Below are 21,881 nucleotides of genomic sequence, written 5' to 3' on the forward strand. Positions count from 1 at the left end.
TAGTTGGAAGAATATCTGGAATGATAGTATTGATTGCTGAGTTGAAGTCTACAAAGAGGACCCTTGCATAGGTCTTTGGAGATTCAAGATATTGTAGGATGTAGTGCAGAGCCATATTAACAGCATCATCTGTCGATCTACTTGCTCAGTGTGCAAATTGCAGGGGGTCTAGCAGCGGATCTGTGATGGTTTTGAAGAAAAAAAATAAAATTCTGGTTCAAAGATAACTAGAAATGAAGCCTTCTGACTTTGAATCCTTCACTGTAGTTGTTTACGTACTGGAACAATCTTTGTTATTCATTGCTAAGAGAAATTACCTGTATATCTAATGAATATTTTCGTAATTGAAACCCATTATGGTATTATATCAATATTTAGCATTTATCAGTATTGTTGCTATTTTTACTTCATTATTTTTTGTTTTTGTGATGGGTTGCTTTTTCCCTTAATACTAACAGTTGATGCATGTAGCAGAGCAATTAATGGAGGTTACATGCTGGTGACTCTATTGTTGCTTCACATAATAAATATTCTGATGATTAGGGTCATATGCATTCCCTGATTTTCACTGATGCCTGTGATATTTTAGTGAATTTTCAAATTAGGGGGAAAAGCCATTACTGTTTGCAAACCTTTTAAACACTCCAAATTTGAAGCTGAATTAGGAACTTTTTGGCTCATATTTATTTTCTCTCTATCACTTCTTTTCTTTAGCCAGTTCTTTCACTGGAAAATTTCTTGGTAACCAGTTTTGCTGAAGCAGGAAAAGTCAGAGTTACAGTTCAAGCTTCTTGTGGAAATTCTATGCTTCAGGATTCCAAGATTATCCAGGTTTTGGGTGAGGTACCATCCTTGTAATGATATTTAGTAATATATATTGTTATCATCCAGTTGCAGATACTGTAAGTTTAGAGTGAAGTTTACAATCTACAGCCATTGCAATGAAAATGCAAGTCAGTGCACTTTTTGATATCTGTTTAATTCTGTTGCTCCCATGATTTATAATTTATAGTTATGTTGCTTGTTGTTTCAATATAACAAATAAGTTAAAACTTCAGGATACTTGTTTGATACACATGCATAATTACATTTATAGAATCCTTTGAATCATTTTAGAATTGCTATTTTTAGAAAGCTTTTTTCAATTATTTAGTTGCGCTATTTCTTCATATTTCCAGATCATTATAAAGTTCTTCCGTTAAAGTTTTCTGAACATCTAGATTTATACAACCCAAATATACCTGCTTGGCGAGAGGATGTTGGCCATGTGGTAACACAGCGGATTGCCCAGGTACTCTATTTGGCTCTGGATACCTCCTTCTCTGATTATAAACTAGCAAATTTAAAGTAATTAAAAGTTACCATTGTGGCAGAGGTTTATTGTTCTTTAGTACATTACTTTTGATATGTTGGGCTATTTCTTGTTACTGCTTTATTTTAAAAAATCAAAACTTTGTTCCCTAAACTAAAATGTAGAACATTTAGAGAAAAAAGGCCATCTGGTTTAGTTTGAGAAAAGTAACCCACCGGATGCTTGCTCTTAATTTTAGAAAGTGCAAGAATGTCTGTATTAAAATTGGGTTGATATTTTTAATCTGGGTTTTCTCTAAATTTTATTGGATGGGGAGGATGGGGATTTAGGCAGCACATAAGGCAGCACATAATTTTTCTAAAATGCCGTGTAACACTCTGGAAAGTTCATGAAGGATTCCCTTTGAATCATTAAAGCAGCTGGGAAGCAAGTGAACTGAAGTATACACAAGGGTCGACAGCTGGAAGCAGATGTGTGTCCCTGGAAAAAATAATGGCTGTTTTCATAAGTCAAAGAGAGGTCTTTGTATATTCTCCTCTATGTTGGCAGAGAACCTCTTTTGAAAGGTTTTCCTTGTCCTAATAGAAGTACTCCAATTGTCACCAATCGAAACTTTTGGGAAACTGTAATATAGTTGGGTTTAATGTATAAATTTTGGGGAAAATATTTTTATAAGCATCTTGAATTTTTGGTTATTTTTCTTAACATCCATTCCTCCTTCTGAAAAAGTGTTTCTAGTGTGACTACATAATGTCAGACAGGATGTGGTTTCTATACCTACTGTATATCTGACTAAAATATTCAAAAAATAGATCAAATTCAAAGCTTATTAAAAGATCTGTAATTGAAGGTAGTCATCCAGATGCAATGTTTTTTCTTCTTTTAGGAAACATGCTTACCCGAAGAAAGTCTTATGACAGTAATAAAACCTGGGGTACCCACCACCGCTGACTTTTATATGCTTCTGTCTACAAGCCATCCTGAAGGAAAGAAAAATGTATTTAATGATAAGGTACTCAACTATTGTATATTAATCTGTAATGAGTCATCCTGCCTACATCTCATTCTTAATGAAATTAATGGGAAATCATTTTCTAATTGTAGGGCGGTGCTAAGTTTTAATCTGACAAAAGTGTTCCCACAAATTACAGCAGGCAGCATTTGAGAGGGAGGCTCAGATGACACTGTTCCATTCTCTACATACTCCGTTGATTTTCTGTAGAGATAATGAGCTGTCCTTTGAGAACAAGAGAATCTTTGTTTTCTGGCTTCCCTGTGATCCAAGAAAACTATTCCTTCATTCACTCAGAAGACAATGGAAGCAAAGGATAGCTTACTTTCTTTAACTAAGAAAAATATTGAATTGGAGAGGAACGGGAGTTGCAAATGGGAAGTGGCCTTTTCCCAGACTTCTGGGGACAGGATGCAGAAATCTTGAGAACCGTATTAGCCATCCTGTGAAGACTTGTTAACTCTACGGTGGTGAAGTTATCATTCCATGACTTAGATGAATTTTGCATTCCATGGTTCCTCTAAGAGACAATTCATTTTAATCACCATAGCATGCAGGCTCTTTCAGTGGGTCTGGGTGATGCAGTATGCATAAGGTAAGGGTTTCATATACTTCATCACAGTGGACTACAATCAAAAAAGTCGTTAGGCATACTTTGCTGTAGACATCTTAGAGCAGAATGCTGCCTGTAATGATAGAGTAAGAATTGGGATTAGATTCATGTGGCTACTAAGCTATTATCTGGTTTCTTACAAATGTAGTCTTAGAAAAGATATGATGAAACAGGGGGAAATTATATGCCCGTAGACCAGTGTTTCTCAACCTTGGCAACTTGAAGATGTCCAGACTTCAACTCCCAGAATTCCCCAGCCAGCGAATGCTGGCTGGGGAATTCTGGGAGTTGAAGTCTGGACATCTTCAAGTTGCCAAGGTTGAGAAACACTGCCTTAGACATTTTGCACTGGTACAAATAGCATCCCAAGTTGCCTTAGGACATATTTTGTCTTATTTTTAGGCAGATGAAACATGGATTACCCAAGTGACTGGATCTCTAAACAAAAACCCGATCCTCTCTTTTTGGCTAACGTCAATATATCTCAACCTGGAAGTATTAGAATTTATTATGTAGAATCCCAATGGAAAGGTTGAAATAAGGGTATGGATAGATACGAACGAAAATGTCACTCTTCCAGTGTCCTTTTTCTTGGCCTTACCTTGGGAGCTAATCAGCTTGTACACAGAAGCAGTTAACAGTTGAGAAGCAATGCTTCCATTTCATTGTCTGCATAAGTTGCATCTTCTTTTTAATTTTCTCTTTTTAGGCTATGTGAAGCAAATTCCATCTCGTAATTTATTCCTTTTTTCTGAAGTCCCTGACACTTAACAACATTAAAAATGCACTGATTTGTTCTTCTGTATGTTTTTTTTAATTTCTAGTGGTTAGCTGCTATTAAACAATCTCTGAATGCCCAAAACATCAGTTTCTTTATGAGAGGAGGAAAATGGGTCCATGTGGCATTAGGTAGTTCTGATTCAGGTAAACCACCTCTCCCCTTACCGTCTCTCCTCTCTCCTGTTTCCCCTCCCCTCCTCTCTCTTTGGACAATTACAGTAGTAAAGTTTTCTCCAGAGAAAATATTTTTGTAATACAGGTAGTCCTCACAACAGTAATCCTTGCAACCGTTCATTTAGTGATGGTTCAAAGTTACAACGGTACTGAAAAAAGTGACTTATGACCATTTTTCACAGTTACAACCTTTGTAGCATCCCAATCATGTGATCAAAATTGGTGGCAATTGGTTCATATTTATGTCCATTACTGTGTCCCAAGGTCATGTGATCACTTTTTGACAAGCAAAGTCAATGGGGATGCCAGATTCACTTAACAACCGAGTTACTAACTTATCGACGGCAATGATTCACTGAACAACGGTGGCAAGAAAGGTTGTAAAATGGGGCAAAACTCACTTAACAAATGTCTCACTTAACAACAGAAATGTTGGACTCAGTTGTGATCATGTCAAAGGCTAATTGTGTTTAAGCTATATTAATATTTATAATAGATAATTCAGAATTATTCTGTGACAACAGTCAGCTTTATATGGAATTACACCAAATAAAACTTTTTGTTTGCCCTGCATTTTTTTTTGCTAAACTTGGGAACTGAAGGGCTAGATTATGAAACTCATCCACCAGGTAATTAAAATTAAGATCTATTTTAGCGAATTCCAGGAATTGGAAAGAAAAAGGAGGTGAACATGAAAGCAAGACTCATGTTGATGCCCTCCAGGTATTGAATTTAAATTCCCAGAATCGTAAGGAAAAACATTGTGAAATCCAACACATTTAGAGAGTACACAGTTAGTGAAGGCTGATTTCATTGCTGCATTACTGTGAATAAAAGTGTACTCCAGTGCAAGCTACAGTTTGAACAGATAAATGTGTTACAATGGGTTAGAAGATGATTCTGCTAAAGATTCCACTTACTAAGGTTTATCTTTAATTTCAGATTCTCAGAGCATCAGAGGAGGCAATGGGTACTGGATGATCATGGCTTTCTTTGTCATTTCACTTGTGGTTATAGGAGCCATAATCCTCTACAAATTCAAAAGGTGATTGTATACTGTATATCTACGGGCTGAAAAGACTATTATTTATTATTTGTCAGATTCATTTTATTCTCCCAAAATGAAAATAATCATGAATTAACAACTATCCTGGATTTATAGTTAAAAATGTTTTTACTGCTTCTTGCAGCTTTCCTGCCCTGTCAACTCCAACTGAAACAAATCTTGGGTATTTCCACCTCTCATGCGACAGACTTCTTTCTTTGTGTCTATTTATGTGTGCATAACTGTCTGCCAACAGATACCCAGGACAAAAAATAACAATTGCTAGTGATTAAATGCAGTTTCCTTGCCAATATTTTTGGGAGTGGTTTGCCTTTGCCTCTTGTATTTTAGAGTACTCTTGTCTATAAAATTAATTCATCCGTAATTGATTAATATGCTAACTATTCTCTTGCATTCCGAATTTGGTGAATATGTACACACATTTCCATACACACCTGTTCCTTCCAGCAAAAACAGAAAAAAGCAGATGGGGATTGGATGAAGTAAATGTACTTTCTGATATGTGTATAATTTTTGTTCATTCTGCAGTTTTAAATTCAGGGCCATCTTCCTTTTGGGTAAATATGGTGTGAGGGCATGGTCAGGTGATAAGAATATTTAAATCCATTCTATTGAATTGAATATAGTGTTTTCATTGAATTCATTTAATTAAAGCAGCTAATGTTTTTATTTTGCCACGTGTTTCCATGTTACAAGGTCAGGTAGCTCTATAATTTTTTATAGCAACAAGAGGCCGTTATTGTCAAGCATCATATGTCTGTCATTAATGAGCAATAATCCATTGGATTCCAGTTCAATATAGGAAACTTTTTAAAGCTAGACATATACTTTACTAAATTTAACAATTCTTAAAATGTTTCCTTTCCCATTTTGTGATTTACAGTGTTCAAAGATTACTATGGGAATGCATGACTCTGGCAATAGTTACCTATGTTATCTCTAGTGAACTTAGTTTTCTACTAGTGATTTGCTGTATTCAATTATGATGTGAGGTTATGGACATTATGTCTATAGAGTTTCTTAATCATTCAGTCATGGTTGTCCCAAAAGTGCTTTTCCAAAGAGACCGCCTCCTGCCAAATACCTCCCAACGGCCGATAAGATCTTATAGGCTGGGCCTCCTCCGGATACCATCGACCGGGCAATGCCGGCTGATGACCCCTCGGGGGAGGGCCTTCTCTGTAGCTGCTCCGGCCCTGTGGAACGATCTACCTGCAGAGATCCGGACTTTTCCCACTCTCTCGGCCTTCCGAAAAGCCACCAAAACCTGGCTGTTCCGGCAGGCCTGGGGCTGTTGACCCCATAAATGAGGTCCAGCCCCATCTAGGTTTGAGTGCATGGTGTGTTGTTTTTAAATCTGTTTTCCTCTTTTCCCTATATTTTAGTTCTTATTTTATTCTTGTATTTGTAAGCCGCCCGGAGTCCTACGGAATTGGGTGGCATATAAATTTATTAAATTACAATTACAATTAATTAGATTTTCTTGGTTTTTTTCTTTGAAAATATTTCTTCTTATCCAAGAAACTTCTTTAGTTTTAATTGACTGGTAGGGAATGGAAGAGTTTATATTCTTTGCAGTCATCTGGTCGCTAGCATTCTGAGGGTCTTTTATTAGCTCTCGATTAGTTCCAGGTTGGCTCTTGCTTTAACGAGCAATAGCAATAGCAATAGCAGTAGACTTATATACCGCTTCATAGGCCTTTCAGGCCTCTCTAAGCGGTTTACAGAGAGTCAGCATATTGCCCCCAACAATCCGGGTCCTCATTTTACCCACCTCAGAAGGATGGAAGGCTGAGTCAACCCTGAGCCGGTGAGATTTGAACCGCTGACCTGCTGATCTAGCAGTAGCCTGCAGTGCTGCTTTTTAACCACTGCGCCACCTTGGCTCTTCCACGAGCTTCCACACATTGCTTCTTTATGAAAAAATACAAAAAATATTGCTGTATTTTTTTAAAAAAATGCAAAACATTGTTTTATTTATAATTTAAAATTATGAAAAATAGCAGAAAGAATACAAATACCTGCATTTTAATGAAAAAAATCATAATCTGTATTGGAAAAGATAGCTTGCTTTTTTTGCATAGGTAACTATGGAATGTAGAGGAATTGTGAGCTCTTGTTGAACATTCCCCAAAGATGCTGCATTGTGTGCTCGAAAACTCTCTAAGTTCCCCTAAATGCAAAGAATTGAGCAACAAACAAGAATTCCAAGATAATTATCTGAATCTTGATGCCATTGGAATTTTTAACCATAGATTTGGATGGGGTATTTGCATAAGCACCAGAAAGTATTCCATAGTAGCTCAGTGAAGTCTGAATGAACACATAGGCAACCATATTTGCAATGGATGCTTCCACCTATGGGTCACTCTTGGTAGATCAAGGCAATGCAATATTTATAAAAAAACTATCTTATGTTCTTAAGGAAATTACCAGGGAGAAATGTCTATGCTCAGATGCAAAATGAAAAAGAGCAGGAGATGACCAGCCCTGTAAATCACAGAGAGGATACCCAAAATACCCAGGGGGAGGAATTCATTGATGACGATCTTGATTGTCAAACCCTGGGAAATGCAAGAGGTAAATATAAAATCTCTTTATGAAAATAATGTATATATCTGCTTGGTATTTAAGATGATCCTATGCCAAATAATAATATTGACTTATTATTTCAGCTTCCACAAAATCTTTTCCAGCTATGTCAGATCATTGAAAATATATTTAAGAGCCAGGTGCTCCCTGAGAAAAAACATAGAGAAAATGCTAACAATTGTGAGGATAACTGTAAAGCAGGGGTAGTCACCCTTTTTATACCTACCGCCCACTTTTGTATTTCTGGTAGTATTCAAATTTTCTAACCGCTCACCAGTTTCACAGTAATGGTGATTTATAAACTAGGGAAGTAACTTTACTTTATAAAATTTATAAAGCAGAGTTACAGCAAACCCCTACCGCCCACCATGAAAGCTGGAACGCCCACTAGTGGGCGGTGGGGACCAGGTTGACTACCACTGCTGTAAAGCATGGTGCCATTTGTGTGTTATTGGAGATTTTTAGAAAAATGTATCTAGGGCCAAAAGAATATTCAAGACTGAATTCAAATTCTGTTTGTGTTAAATGTTTTAAATATATACATTGATTCATTGAAGCAGGCATGTTAAGAAGATGATCTGACAGCATAATTAATAAATGGGGGGAGAGCATCTCTTACTATTGGGTGTACTGATTGGATTGGTAGACAGTATAATTCAGCAGCATCTTTGGGATACAAAGGTTCACCCTTCTGTTTTAAATGATAGAGCAATTCTCTTTATATTCCCAATGTCTCTCATAAAGTGGCCTAACATAAAAGTTAACTGCCGTAAGATACTTCCATGGACATGGATTGGACACCATGATCCTGGTTCCTGAAAATTAAATTGAGCAATATTGACAAAGGATGCCTGAAATCACATAAAATACCAACTTCTCACAGCATTTGCGAGCGAGACCTTCTTTTTCGTTTTTTTCATCTGCCCAGTGCCTGAAAAGGTTGCTGATGCCTGGCCAATTACGTCCTGCCCTTTTAGTAGTTTGATGTGGGATTATTTTACCACAGATGATTTTGAAGCCAAGAGTTGAATGGAAGCCATGGAAGGAGAGTCATAGAATGAAAACCAAACCTATCCTATTGGTTTGCAGTTTATCTGTAGGGAGGTCACAAAAAGTGAAGATGGCAGGCTCAATGATGTAAGTGAAGCCCCAACTCCTATGCATTGGAGTTGATGCAGCTGTTGCCACTTTGATTTTTGGGGTATTCCACTCCAGCCACCTGCTTATCTAACCTGGTTCACTGTTAGGATATGGCTGGATTGCTAGCTAAGATTGGAATGGAACAATTTGCTGTAGCCAACTCACTGCAGGACAACTCACCAACTTGCCACGGGACAGTTTGATGAGGAACAATTCTATTTCATTATTTAAAATAAATAAAAATTATTTTATTTTTTTCAAGTCACATTTCATTCTGTCCCTCCTTTTTGCATTCTTTCTTTAATTATTCTATTCCACTATTGCTTTGATATTAGTGTAACTCTTGTCTAAAAAGAGCCGAGGTGGCGCAGTGGTTAGAGTGCAGCACTGCAGGCTACTTCAGCTGACTGTTAGCTGCAGTTCGGCGGTTCAAATCTCACCGCCTCAGGGTTGACTCAGCCTTCCATCCTTCCGAGGTGGGTGAAATGAGGACCCAGATTGTTGGGGGCGATATGCTGACTCTGTAAACCGCTTAGAGAGAGCTGAAAGCCCTATGAAGCGGTATATAAGTCTAACTGCTATTGCTATTGTCCCATAGCGAGTTGTCCTGCGCAAGTTGTTTCGCAGTGAATTGGCCATGGCCAGTTAACTGGCCATGTCAAATTGTCACAGGCCCACCTAAGATAATCAGTTGGATTGTGATAACTTTTTCATGCTGAGAGGCAGGAATGGGTAGAAGGGAGAGGAAACAAGGCTAATGGTGGGTAAAAAAATGTAATACAGGCAGTTAAGACATTGTAAAATGGCTTTTTGCATCTCCAAATTTTGGGTATCACCAACTAGAGGTTGAGGAGAAGTGTAATACCATCCCAGAAATCCTAGAATGAACTCCTGAAAATAAAATAGAATAATGGGGATGTGGACAAGGCTATGCGAGCTGTGAGCGCCTCCACCTGTATTCTGGACCCGTGTCCCTCCTGGCTGGTTGCCAACAGCAGTGAGGTGACACGAGGCTGGATCCAGGCGGTTGTTACCACCTCTCTTCGGGAGGGGCATCTCCCCACCGCGCTGAAGGCGGCGGTGGTGAGACCCCTCCTGAAGAAACCGTCCTTGGATCCAGCAATTCTTAACAACTACCGTCCAGTCTCCAACCTCCCCTTTGTGGGGAAGGTTGTTGAGAAGGTGGTGGCCTTCCAGCTTCAGCGTACCTTGGAGGAAGCTAACTATCTTGACCCCTTCCAGTCTGGCTTCAGGCCCGGTTACAGCACAGAAACCGCTTTGGTCGCATTGACCGATGATCTCTGGAGAGCCAGAGATGGAGGCCATGCGTCCATCCTGGTTCTCCTTGACCTCTCAGCGGCTTTCGATACCATCGACCATGGTATCCTTCTGCGACGACTGCGGGAGGTGGGGGTGGGCGGCACTGTTTTGCAGTGGTTCTCCTCCTACCTCTCGGACAGGTCGCAGTCGGTGTTGGTGGGGGGGCAGAGATCGTCCCCGAGGCCCCTTACTTGTGGGGTGCCGCAGGGTTCGGTCTTATCCCCCCTACTATTTAACATATACATGAAACCGCTGGGCGAGATCATTCGGAGGCACGGGATAAAATACCACCAATATGCGGACGATACGCAGCTGTATCTGTCCGCCCCGTGCCAACTCAATGAAGCGGTGGAAGTGATGAACCGAGGCCTTGAGGCTGTTAAAGACTGGATGAGAGCTAACAAACTGGTGCTCAACCCGGAAAAGACCGAGTGGCTGTTGTGTTTTCCTCCCAATAATTTGGCTAATGTTCCATCAATCAGGCTGGGGGGACAAAATTTATACCCCTCAGACAGGGTCCGCAACTTGGGAGTCCTCCTGGATCCACAGCTGAGTTTCGACCATCATTTGTCAGCTGTGACCAGGGGGGCATTTGCTCAGGTTCGCCTGATGCGCCAGTTGCGGCCCTACCTGAACCGGGAGGCCCTCACAACAGTCACTCGAGCCCTTGTGATCTCTAGGCTGGAATACTGCAACATGCTCTACATGGGGCTGCCCTTGAAGAGCATCCGGCGACTTCAGCTAGTCCAGAATGCGGCCGCGCGAGTGATCGTGGGCGCACCACGGTTCGCCCACTTAACACCGATCCTCCGTGAGCTGCGCTGGCTTCCTGTTGGTCTCCGGGTGCACTTCAAGGTCCTACTTACCACTCACAAAGCGCTCCATGGTAGTGGATCTGGCTATTTGAGAGACCGCCTTCTGCCAATTACCTCCCTGCGTCCCATCAGATCGCACAGGGTAGGCCTCCTCCGAATCCCATCCGCCAGTCAGTGCCGACTGGCGACTACGCGGAGGAGAGCCTTCTCAGTTGTAGCTCCGACGCTATGGAACAATCTCCCCGTGGAGATCCGCACCCTCACCACCGCCCAGGCCTTCCGCACGGCCCTTAAGATCTGGCTATCCCGTCAGGCCTGGGGATAAAAATCTTAGTTCGTCCCCTCCCGAATGATGAATGAATGTTGTGCTCTATTTTTTTAATATTATGTATTGTCTTATGCTTTTTGTCTTTGTACCCCCTTCCCCGTGTTTTTGTAAGCCGCCCTGAGTCCCCTCAGGGAAAAGGGCGGCCTATAAATTATAATAAATCTACCAAATCTACCAAACTACAATCTAAAAATAGTCTAATCATATGAAGAAGTTACATTACATAAAGTAGCCATGAAATAGCAGCAAACTCATTGCTAGATCAATGTCATATATTTTGATTTTTAATAATAGATATTTCTAACAAAATATTGAAGAAAATTGCTGAAGCCAGTAAGAATAGATATCAAAAATGCTTGGGTCTAGAATGTATTGAAAGGGATGGAATAATTTCCTAATTGCCTTGGATTCTCAATTTCCTGTTTTGCTCAGGGTAAAAATAATTTTGAAGACAGATTCATTATGTTTGTATTGCCAGATGAATCACATTTTTTGATAAAAGAGCCATTCCAGAATATTTTTTCTCCTCTTCATTTCTATCATCTCTTCATACTGGAACCTACTACAAGTTTGATGGGCATTCTCTAGACAAACCTACTACTAATATGCTTTTGCACTGATTCCTGTGATATGCTTCAGCTTAGTCAAACATACATGAAACAACCCGAATGTTCCATAGTAGATGATAAAGTAGCTACTATGCCTGATTGGATGTCAGATTAGAGCCAGGAAAACATGGGTTCAAATTCTCACTCCTCACTATAAAATGCAAGGGCTGCTTTGGAACAATTACTCAACCTTGCCTTTCCCTATGCAGGGCACTCTATAAACATCTGGATTGTAACTTCCAGAAGTGTCAGCAAAGGCCATACTGCGTGGAAAGTTTTGAAAATTACTCCACAGTTTAGAAGACGATCATGCTTGAGGAAGTTTGACCTAATGCAGAGGATATTGTGAGGGTAAAATGCTCTCGTTTCATGCAAATGAACTATTCTCTGCCCCTTCTTACTAGAATTTTAAATATTTGTGAGAAGGTAATTTAAATGAGCCGAGGTGGCGCAGTGGTTAGGGTGCAGTACTGAAGGCCACTACAGCTGACTGTTATCTGCAATTCAGCGATTCTAATCTCACTGGTCAAGGTTGACTCAGCCTTCCATCCTTCCGAGGTGGGTGAAATGAGGACCCAGACTGTGGGGGCGATATGCTGACTCTGTAAACCGCTTAGAGAGGGCTGAAAGCCCTATGAAGCGGTATATAAGTCTAACTGCTATTGCTATTGCTATTAAATTCGAAATGCCCTTTTGTCATCCCTGATTCACTAATGAGATTTTTAAGTTATTTTCTGCTCATAATATAATGAAGCAAATGGGATTTTCTGTTTTCCTAATTAAAAATAAATAAATAAATGGCATATTCCTCAGCTCACCCATCCATTTCTGTTGTTTTTGTATATTTTATGTTGCCTACTTTATCGCCATCCCCACCTTGGGACTCCTCCTCCACACCATTACCTTGCAGTGATTCCTTCTGGGAGAGGTGGAAACCTGAACAGCTACAGAGTTCCCTTATTGCTGATGGCAGTCAGTGTCCAGTCCCAGGTCAGTGTATGTTGAAGGAAGCCGGTGGGGGGCCATCCTCCTTTCTCACCTAACTCTACTTGAATCTGAAGGCTATCTTTTGGCTCAGAGTTGTAGGAATTCGTGAGGATTCGACAATGGCCAACATTTTCAACATTACACCTCAGATCTGCTGCACCATCTCCACAGCCTTCCACTGTGGTAGAATTGTTCCTTGAATAAAAGGGGGGTTATTTTCAATGCCTTACAATTTGCTAATCTCGGTGCTTCGTTTGTTTGTTCCATAGGCAATCTCTCAGGCATGGTTCTGAGCATTAGTTCCAGGGAAACGCACAGTGACCTGATTAGCTGATACAACTCAACCTATATTCAAGAATCTTCTACACTGGGTCCCTTCTTTCCTCTCTGAAGAATTCACTGCTGGTGGGAAGGAGACTGTCTCGAAGAGACAACAGCCACGTGTTACTTGGAAAAAACGATAATACGCTTTGTGTTCATGGCTGCTGACCTCAGACTAAGATAGCAGATCTGTAGCCCTAGGCATGTGTGCAACCACTTTGTCTGTGTCTGGGTCCCTTGGCTTATTTATGTCCACGTAATCAAACTCATTTCAGACTTTGTTCACAATGGTGACATCAGGCTGCCATTCTTAAGGTAGGAGGGTTAGTTTTAAAATAGGCAAAACAGAAATGGGTGAATATTTTGCGATTTTTTTCCTAGTAAATCAGCAACTTGGATCTGTTATGGCACATTTTCAGAAGGGATGCATTGAAGAGGCAGGGTTATCAATCATTGGCATAACTCTTCAGGCCCACTGGAGATCTAGATAACATCTTCCTTCTGTTTCAGAATGTAAAAATTGATGCTGATGTTGGAAAATGAGTAGAAGCTTTTTGTAATATATCACTAAAAGAAGCTTTCAGCTTCATTTTGCTCCCAAATCAGGTTCTTCCTAGTCTTGACACTCCCATTTTTCTGTCCACTAGACTGCCTGTTAGTTTGCAACCCACACCATTAAACATCTTGGGCTGCCTTACCTTTTCTTCAGTTTCCAGAACAGCAAGTGTAATTACTTTTTTAAATTTCAGTAGTCTTTTTTTGTATCTTTTTACACTTTCTATTTTTATAGCTATAAAAGCATTCTTATCTCAGGATAACGTTGTCAAAGCAGCCTATTTCAAATTTGCTATTTTATTCTTTTTTCATTTTTCTACTTTGGGGCTGAACAAACTAAAAATATCACTGCCTTGGATGTGTTTGACAATCTGGTGAATCAAATTTGATTAATTCCATTTAAATAATTGCACTTTTTCAATTTCATCCTAAATATCATGCTTCATTTTTCAGACTGGAGCTAAGTGAAGTCTTAGGCAGGAAATAATTTCTGTTGTTATTTAGAAAACTGCAAGTTTAATTGTGAATATGCTTGTTTCACCCCAGTAACTTTAGGGAGCAAAGGTGCAGTCAGACTGGTGGTACTTGCTCAAAGAAGTCACGTATAGAAAACCAGCCACAAAATAGTCTATAAATACACACGTAAGTGCACATTTAGAAAGTGTTTCCAAGTATCAGTGAACGATCCTTACAAATCACCTGTGCTGCACTTATTGTATGTGTTACACGACTGTGTCTCCAATTAATTCTTTCCACCGAAGGCACTTTCCATTTTGTGTTGATGTATTTCGTTCTCATGCATGCACAAAAACCACTACTGCAGTACTGTGTCAAGCACAATGCATTCAGGAACTGATCATTCCAGCAGATATAATGCTGCTGGAAATGAATGGCAACGTTTATTTGCCACCTGCTCAGGATCTCTCTGTCTGTCTATGCAGCAGAGCTCCTAGTGGCCTGCACATTTTCTTATAAAAGAGCAACTCCCCCCCCCCTGCCTTACCTGTACAGAGAATAAATGCAATTGAAAAAATATGGAAGTCTAAATGTTTAAAAGCAAAAGGGGGGGGTGTTTCCTCATAAAATATTTTTATGCTTGGTATTAAGGGACAGAATTCATTTTACTATTTATGGTGTTGCTGGCATTGAAAATTTTTTAAAAAGCCACAATTTTTGTGATGAAAAATTACTGGTCCACAATAATTTGGAAACATGTTTAAAAAGTAACCCTAGCAATGCAACAGGATGGGCAGATCGTAAATCTAGACTCCATGTTTTTACAAATCTATGAATGATCAGCAGTAAAAAGTACTGATCACATGAATGAACATCTAATTTTGTTATTTTCCTAAAGTGAAAACCTTGTCTTTAGCTCTGCTCTTTCACAACTGGAGTTAGAGTTAAATGAAGGGTCATCTTTGTTTGAAATGTTATTTTACTTTATTGCTGTTCAGCAAACTTAGAATATCCCAAAATTCACACTTTCTGTTTTCTTGTTTGAGATAATGTCCGTTTTAAGGTGGGGCACTACAGTACAGGATATTATTTGTGCTTACTATAGATAGAGCTATAACTTCTTACAAGCTTTACTGGAGGGAGCAGCTTCATCTACACAAATTACTGTTTTCATATTGCTAACTCTGACTGAAGCAGGTGTTATTTATGTCAATAACTTCTGGACCCTATGCATGTATTTTACTCCTACCATCCGGGCTCATTAAAAGGTCCCTGGTTTTAATGTTTCTCTAGCAGTGTTCCTCCTCTCCTTCTCCCAATAAAGAGATTTTTGTTTCTGCAAATAAAAAGACCAGCTTGGGCTCTAGCCACTGCAAAGAAATTTGCAGATCTTTTAATACAACACTGCTTTGCTCTGTAAAAATGCAATGGCAGTATTTTTAAGGCAACTTGCTTTCATTTTTGTTTGAAAAGCTGCTGGTTTACTACTGTGGTTGAGCCAACAAACAAATATTGGTAATTGCATCTCTACTCCTAAGAATGAATAGAAGCAATACTGGTCATAGGATTTTTTTTATAGAATAAAAAGACTGGATTATTTAATATTTTCTAGCCTTAGATGCAGGTATCTCTTATATTGGCAGATTAGTTATTGAGATAAATGTTTGTTGCATCATTTGTAAGAAATTCACTTTGTACAGCATTTGTATAATTGAAATAGACTGATACAAAAGTTTTGTACAAAAGCAGATTTGGTTGCAAGAGTAGGATATTTTTGTGACACTGATAGTAGTGAGTCAAAAGTGGATTTGTCTTCAGAAGCAATAAATTTCACTGAATGCCAGCATTTTAAAATGTGGAGAAAAAAGACTGAATGGAAAAGAACTTTATTTTTTCCTGCTGGCTGTTTTCTCATGCAGTTCTTTCTCTGCTTAGCTATTTAGGTATATGTTTCATCCTGTCAAGAATGCTTTCCATTAAAGCTTTACATGGATTTTACAAATGATGTTCTTTTTTGGGCCACACCTCAATATATAACATTTAGTTTACCTTTTATTAAAAGCCAATATAGATCTACAAATAGCAAGTTGCATCCTTATATCCCAGAACAATTTTTTTTCCTTTGTTCCCAAGTCTGCAGAAGGATTACATCACAGATGTCACATAATGAAAATACACCACATCACACTGTACTAGATGGACAGACAGACAAACATTACATTTCCAGAGATAGTATATTTTTATCCACCCGTGCAACAGAAAGAGAATATGGACGAACAGACGAAAGTAAATGGATCTGGCTGTCACATCTCACCCCATTGATCACCAGGGTTGATTTGGCTGACCTGGCTGGCTGGGCAGATGTTCCCTTCCTCCCTCACTGCTCCATGTGTATCCCTCCCGAGCCTACACACTTGGTGGAAGAGGATGACCATTCCAGATAAGAGTGATGGTGAAAGCAAACGCCAGGCCATATGTTAAACTCCAAATTTCCTTTGGTGATGGGTGATAAAAGACTCTTGGAGGCGAGAAATTTAAATGCCTCATTGCAGTAAGGGGTGTGTGTGTGTAAATCAAGCTTAGTCAGAATTGATTAGATGGGATCCAGATTCCCATAGGAGATGGCCTTCCTTGACTTTCTGTGGTTTTCAGCTGTTCAATAGGATAGTGAAATTTTCATCTGTTCAATAGGATAGTGAAATTTCTGAAAGTGAAGCATTGTCTTCCTTACCAGCCTCACTAAGCAAGTTTAAAGGAAGGTTATCTAGGCCACAAGGAAAACGGGTCTCTTCTGGGTGCATGGTGGACAATATGGCCCAGAAGCCTTTGAAATTTCAGAAGTGTTTCAGGAGGCTACCCAAAAAGTGGGTGAAAATTACGTTGGTGAAGTTCTGCCTTTTGTTGTTGAATTTTAATGGTAGGTTCTTGAAGTGATGTTAGGGGCTAATAATGCACACCCGTTGAATAAAATGAAGTCAAAGATTGATGTTCTTTGCACCTATTTCTTTATGCTTTGCTAGGATCATGTGCGAGCATTGCATCCTCTAACCAATCATCTTGTCCTTGGTGATACTGTAGTTTTGTGAAGGCCTTCTAGGGAGAAAATTCCATGCAAGAGTTTGCAGTTCATAAATGATTCACAGTCTGAAAAATTCATGGTTAGTTGGAGTTTAAATGGATGAATAGGTCATTTTGGAAATGAGATGGATAGATTTACATGGATAAAATATTGGATGAAAAATTGTGTTTTGAAAGGAAGGTAGGAATTGAATATTAAGTGGTTAAAAACTAGGGATAAAAGGAGAAAGAGCAAGTAAATTGAAACAAATCCCCATGAATGGGCTTTTAAGTGTGATTGATTATAGTGGGAGATGTAAGTATATACTTCAACATTATGAAGAGACATTAATGCCACTTAAAACCACTTCAGCCAGATTATACTTTATATTAAATGTAAGTCTGTGATTACACAATCAGTAGGTGAAATGGGTTGCGTGCAGCAAGAGTGGACTCTAGTCTCATTAGTGCTGCAACTTTAAAATTCTAGAAAATAAGAGAAAATTGATATATATAATATAAAAACACATATTTTTCATATATTGATGTAATTAAAATAATTGTATTTTGCTATAAACACAAAGTGGATTTACATGAAGAATATTATAAACAACATAAATAATGTACACAGATACAATAATATATAACTGAAACTACGTGTACATAAATTATATATCTGAAGTGAAACCAACGAATCTATATATCTCCAGAGAGGCAAATATATGAACTACATGAATCAGGATAAATAAGAGAACAGAAAAATTCTCCATGTCATAAGTAACCTAATATCCCTACTGCTTGCAATACAGACCAAGTACTGTAATATTCCATATAATTGAAATCCAAATTGACATAGAATATCTATTTTCTTTCTGGCAAAATCTGAATTATTTCACTGAAATCCAGTCAGTCATATTTGGTAATCAAGATAATTATTTTACATTTAATGACTTCCCTGTTGGATATCCTTCAGAACCCGGTATGCACAGTGTAATTCCAATATTAGAAGATGTTGCTTTTCAGATCTCTTCCTCACACTGAGCTCAAGGATTATCAACCAGTCCTCGAGCCACAGGAAACTATATTGGCATAAAAATGGCCAGCCTTTGAAAAGCCTCAGGCCCCAGTTTCCCAGCCCCACCTAAAGAAACTGAGATCCCAGGCTCAGCTTCAGAAAGGAAAAATAAGCTATAAATTTAGGGACCCGCCTTTACTGCTAATGTTTGTTGAAAGTTCACAGGTTAAATATTGTGTATGTCACTATGTTATGAGATACTTCAAATATGCCACAACTGTCAAGGCCCTGCCAGGGTAGGAAGTGCCAAACAACCCAAGATGGGAGCCACAACTTCATGATCAAAGCCTTTCCCCCATTTTTTAACATATTTACAAAGTGGGACGGCTTCAATCATAGAACATAGAACAGTGTTTCTCAACCTTGGCTACTTGAAGATGTCTGGACTTCAACTCCCAGAATTCCCCAGCCAGCATTCGCTGGCTGGGGAATTCTGGGAGTTGAAGTCCAGACATCTTCAAGTAGCCAAGGTTGAGAAACACTGACATAGAATAAAGGTTGGAAAAGACCTTGTAGTCAAAACCCCGGCTCAAGCAGATGGGTCTATAGATTCCTTAGTCTGTTCCCCTCCCTCTTTTTGAAGATTGTAACCACATCAGCTCTTTTTTCAGTCTTCTGGTAGTTCTCCAGTGCTCCAGATACTTTGGAGGTTTTTGTTCAGTGGTTCTGAGATCATGTCTGCCAGCTCCTTTAGGGGAGATGTAATCCATCTGGCCCTGGCAATATGAACTCATCTAGAGTGGATAAGTGCTTTCTTTATCACTTTCTTGCTTATTTTAACTTTCATTCCTATTCTGTCATTTGCTTTTGATAAATTGGACTATTTTTTTTCTTTTTGTCTTTTCTTCCTGCTACTTGGCACCTCCTTGCCATTTCTCCCATTAGTGGACCAAACCTTTTCTTGATCTTTTTCTTGTGTTTTGCATGTTGAAACCAACTTTTAAAATTAAAACTTAAGATTATTTTGTTGCATTTCTTGCAACTCTTAATTCATGATGAGCCTTAGCTTTCCTGACTTCATCCTTGCAGATTCGAGCTATTTGCTGATATTCTGTTTTAGTTATGTGTCCCTCTTTCCATTTCTTATACTTGTCCTTTTTGTCTCTCTGTTTATCAGGGAGTTTTTTTTTCATGCAACCATGCTGGTTTCATCTTGTTTTTGTTTCTCAATAGTATTATATTAGACTGAACTTTTATAATCTCATTTCCCAGGCATCTTGTTTTTCCCTTTACGATTTCCATCCAAGAAAGTCTTCCTAAGGTCTCTCTAAGTTTGTTGGTCATGACTTTTTGATATCTACCCCACACAACTTCAGTTGCCTCTGCTGCTATCCTGCTGTGGGGAAACAATTTGACTTCAATGACATTAATAGAATAGTCACCATCTGTTATTAGGAGATGCTTTTTTATTTATTTGGCAGGTGATTTTCAAGGACATTTCCTTTTGCAATACTCTCCAATTGCAGAAGCCTAAGAGAATAGCCAAGTGGAGGTTTAGCATTTCAGGGCAGCCAAGGCCTATACAGTCCCGCTTCTTTCATTACTAAAATTTTCTTTTGTTCTTTGGTGCAGTTATAACACCAATATCCATTTTTCTCTGTCGTAGATTCTGTCTGTTAACCATCTAGAAAAAAGCTTGTAAGAAAGTCCTTCGTAAGTCTCTGGTAAAACCTCTCAGATTTTTCCAAAAGTTTTGAAAATTGAGCAATCTAATACAATGGGTGTGGATACAAGTGGGGACTTAAGTATCTTCTTGTGTAATTTTATTTCATTAATTTCTGTGGGACTGAGGCACACCTATTTTGCAGAGGGTTGTGTGTACTGCATATGCATATTTTGAGCATTGGCAATCTTTAGGAATGAGATGGGTGTGTTTTATTTTGTTAAGATTTACTCCCACAAGTCTTGGAAAACTATGTGGGATAAATTATCTTTCTGAGATAGTGGTTTCTAAAAGATAAATATACAAAAATATTGTAATAGGAATTACAATACACATTTCATTTTGCTGGTCTTCATTGGTGATATGGAAGGGCGTTTGTATGGGTATTGTTTCTTGAAACAACTATTCTTATGGGTTATTCTTGACTCCCAGTGGGAAAATTTGCAGCAAAAAATTGTGATGTTCTAATTTTGATTTTGACACTTGTACCTCCTGCCAACATTAGTGCTATTGCTAGCCTGTTCTGCTTATAAAACCTTCCTTATTCTGAAGATTTGGGTTGGCAATACATAAAGACTTAATTCTATCTATTCTCTCTAGACCACTTTTTGATCCAAAGTTTTGAGGCCTAGATTCTGTTGGTCTGCAGGAATAGGAATTCCTTATTTTGGGAATGCTTTTCCATGATATTTGAATGTGGAACTTGAAAGATTTCCAATTGAGCTTTAAAATGAACAAGCTTGTGTGTGTGTGTGTGTGTGTGTGTGTGTGTGTGTGTTGTATTTGTGCTGATAAATAAATAAAGGGAGACTAGTATAGATCTATTTCAAGTTTTTTAGCTCTCATCAGCTAGCCATACCTTACGGCTAGCTGATGAGAGCTAAATAGCTTGAAATAGATCTATACTTGTCTCCCTTTATTTATTTATCAGCACAAATACAACACAAATGTAACAAAGGCAACAGTAAAAATATTGGGTTTCTGTCTGGATGGTCTCTTATGATGAGCCGATGGACAGAGAATGGAAGCAGTGAACTTCTTCCCATATTTGGGCATACCAGGGGTTGTGACTTTAAATATATATATATATGTGTGTGTGTGTGTGTGTGTGTGTGTGTGTGTGTGTGTGTTTACATACATACATACATACATACATACATACATACCCACACATACTCCGAACTCAAATTTTGGTTTCTTTTTTTAACCTGAAAATAAGGATGCAGAGCAAATGCTCTCAAGACGCTACTTGTAACTTGTTCCATTAGGGCATTCGGTTCCATAGAAGACATGGAAATGAACATGTAAAGCTCATTGTAGTGGACTAGTCTCAGACTTTTGAAAGAAGGCTGCCAATTTCTTAATTGTTTTGTTTTTAAGGTGCATTCCTCCTTTCTGAGATTGAATTGAAGGATGAAGGTATGGCAACAGCCCTTTGATTTCCTTTGCCTTTATAAACATTGCACTCTCCTAGGGCCTGGAATTGATTAAGAGCTAGATAGGCAAGAGTTAACTGAAGGTATAGAAGCCCGATACTATAGTTGATTGAGAGGGTACTGCACATATGGGGCTTAATTCTCTTTGAAAGAGCAGGCAAATCGCTTAGGAGTTTTACTGGATTCAGCTTTATCCCTTCAGGTTTTGTTGGCCTCCAAGTTCACCAGCTGCAAATGTTGATGAACAAAAGTCATCCAGAGACATTGGTCCCTTCTTGGCTAACCTCCCAGTGTGTTATTGAAATACAGAGTGAGGTGCTGTCCAGTTATACTGAACAGCATTTCCCAACATACCCAATGGTGATGAATGCTGAAAGTTGGCCGTAACATCTGGAAAGAAGCAGGTGCCCCACCCTTACTGTATTGTTTTGCATGTGCTGCAATTAGCCTTAAAGAAGGAGCCAAGAGTTTCAGCTAGAACAGAATGGACCTGATGGACTGTCAAGAACTCCAGCCAGATTGAATCACATTAGATCAGCCTGGAGGGAGCTTGTGCTGGATGTTTCATGAC

General features: G+C 38.9%; 1 protein-coding gene across 2 annotated transcripts in view; it reads left to right on the forward strand.

The window, feature by feature from the left end:
• The window catches only part of SORCS2 (sortilin related VPS10 domain containing receptor 2), a 122,327-nt gene extending 105,723 nt beyond the window's left edge, over positions 1-16,604 (forward strand). The window contains exons 21-28 of one of the 2 annotated variants that reach the window (XM_087721882.1): positions 715-838; positions 1,179-1,291; positions 2,199-2,324; positions 3,762-3,861; positions 4,834-4,936; positions 7,383-7,472; positions 10,851-10,864; positions 13,017-16,604. In XM_087721882.1, the coding sequence (XP_087578008.1) occupies positions 715-838; positions 1,179-1,291; positions 2,199-2,324; positions 3,762-3,861; positions 4,834-4,936; positions 7,383-7,472; positions 10,851-10,864; positions 13,017-13,081 (735 nt within the window). In that variant the 3' untranslated portion in view covers positions 13,082-16,604. Of the gene's footprint in view, positions 1-714; positions 839-1,178; positions 1,292-2,198; positions 2,325-3,761; positions 3,862-4,833; positions 4,937-7,382; positions 7,538-10,850; positions 10,865-12,670; positions 12,751-13,016 lie in introns of both variants that reach the window. The other variant, XM_087721881.1, reaches the window with a different exon arrangement.
• The last annotated feature ends 5,277 nt before the right edge of the window (positions 16,605-21,881 follow it).

The sequence above is a fragment of the Thamnophis sirtalis genome, unplaced genomic scaffold (assembly GCF_051295495.1).
Source record: "Thamnophis sirtalis isolate CommonGarterSnake01/CBP01778 unplaced genomic scaffold, rThaSir2_p1.2 scaffold_8, whole genome shotgun sequence".
Lineage (NCBI taxonomy): Eukaryota > Metazoa > Chordata > Lepidosauria > Squamata > Natricidae > Thamnophis > Thamnophis sirtalis.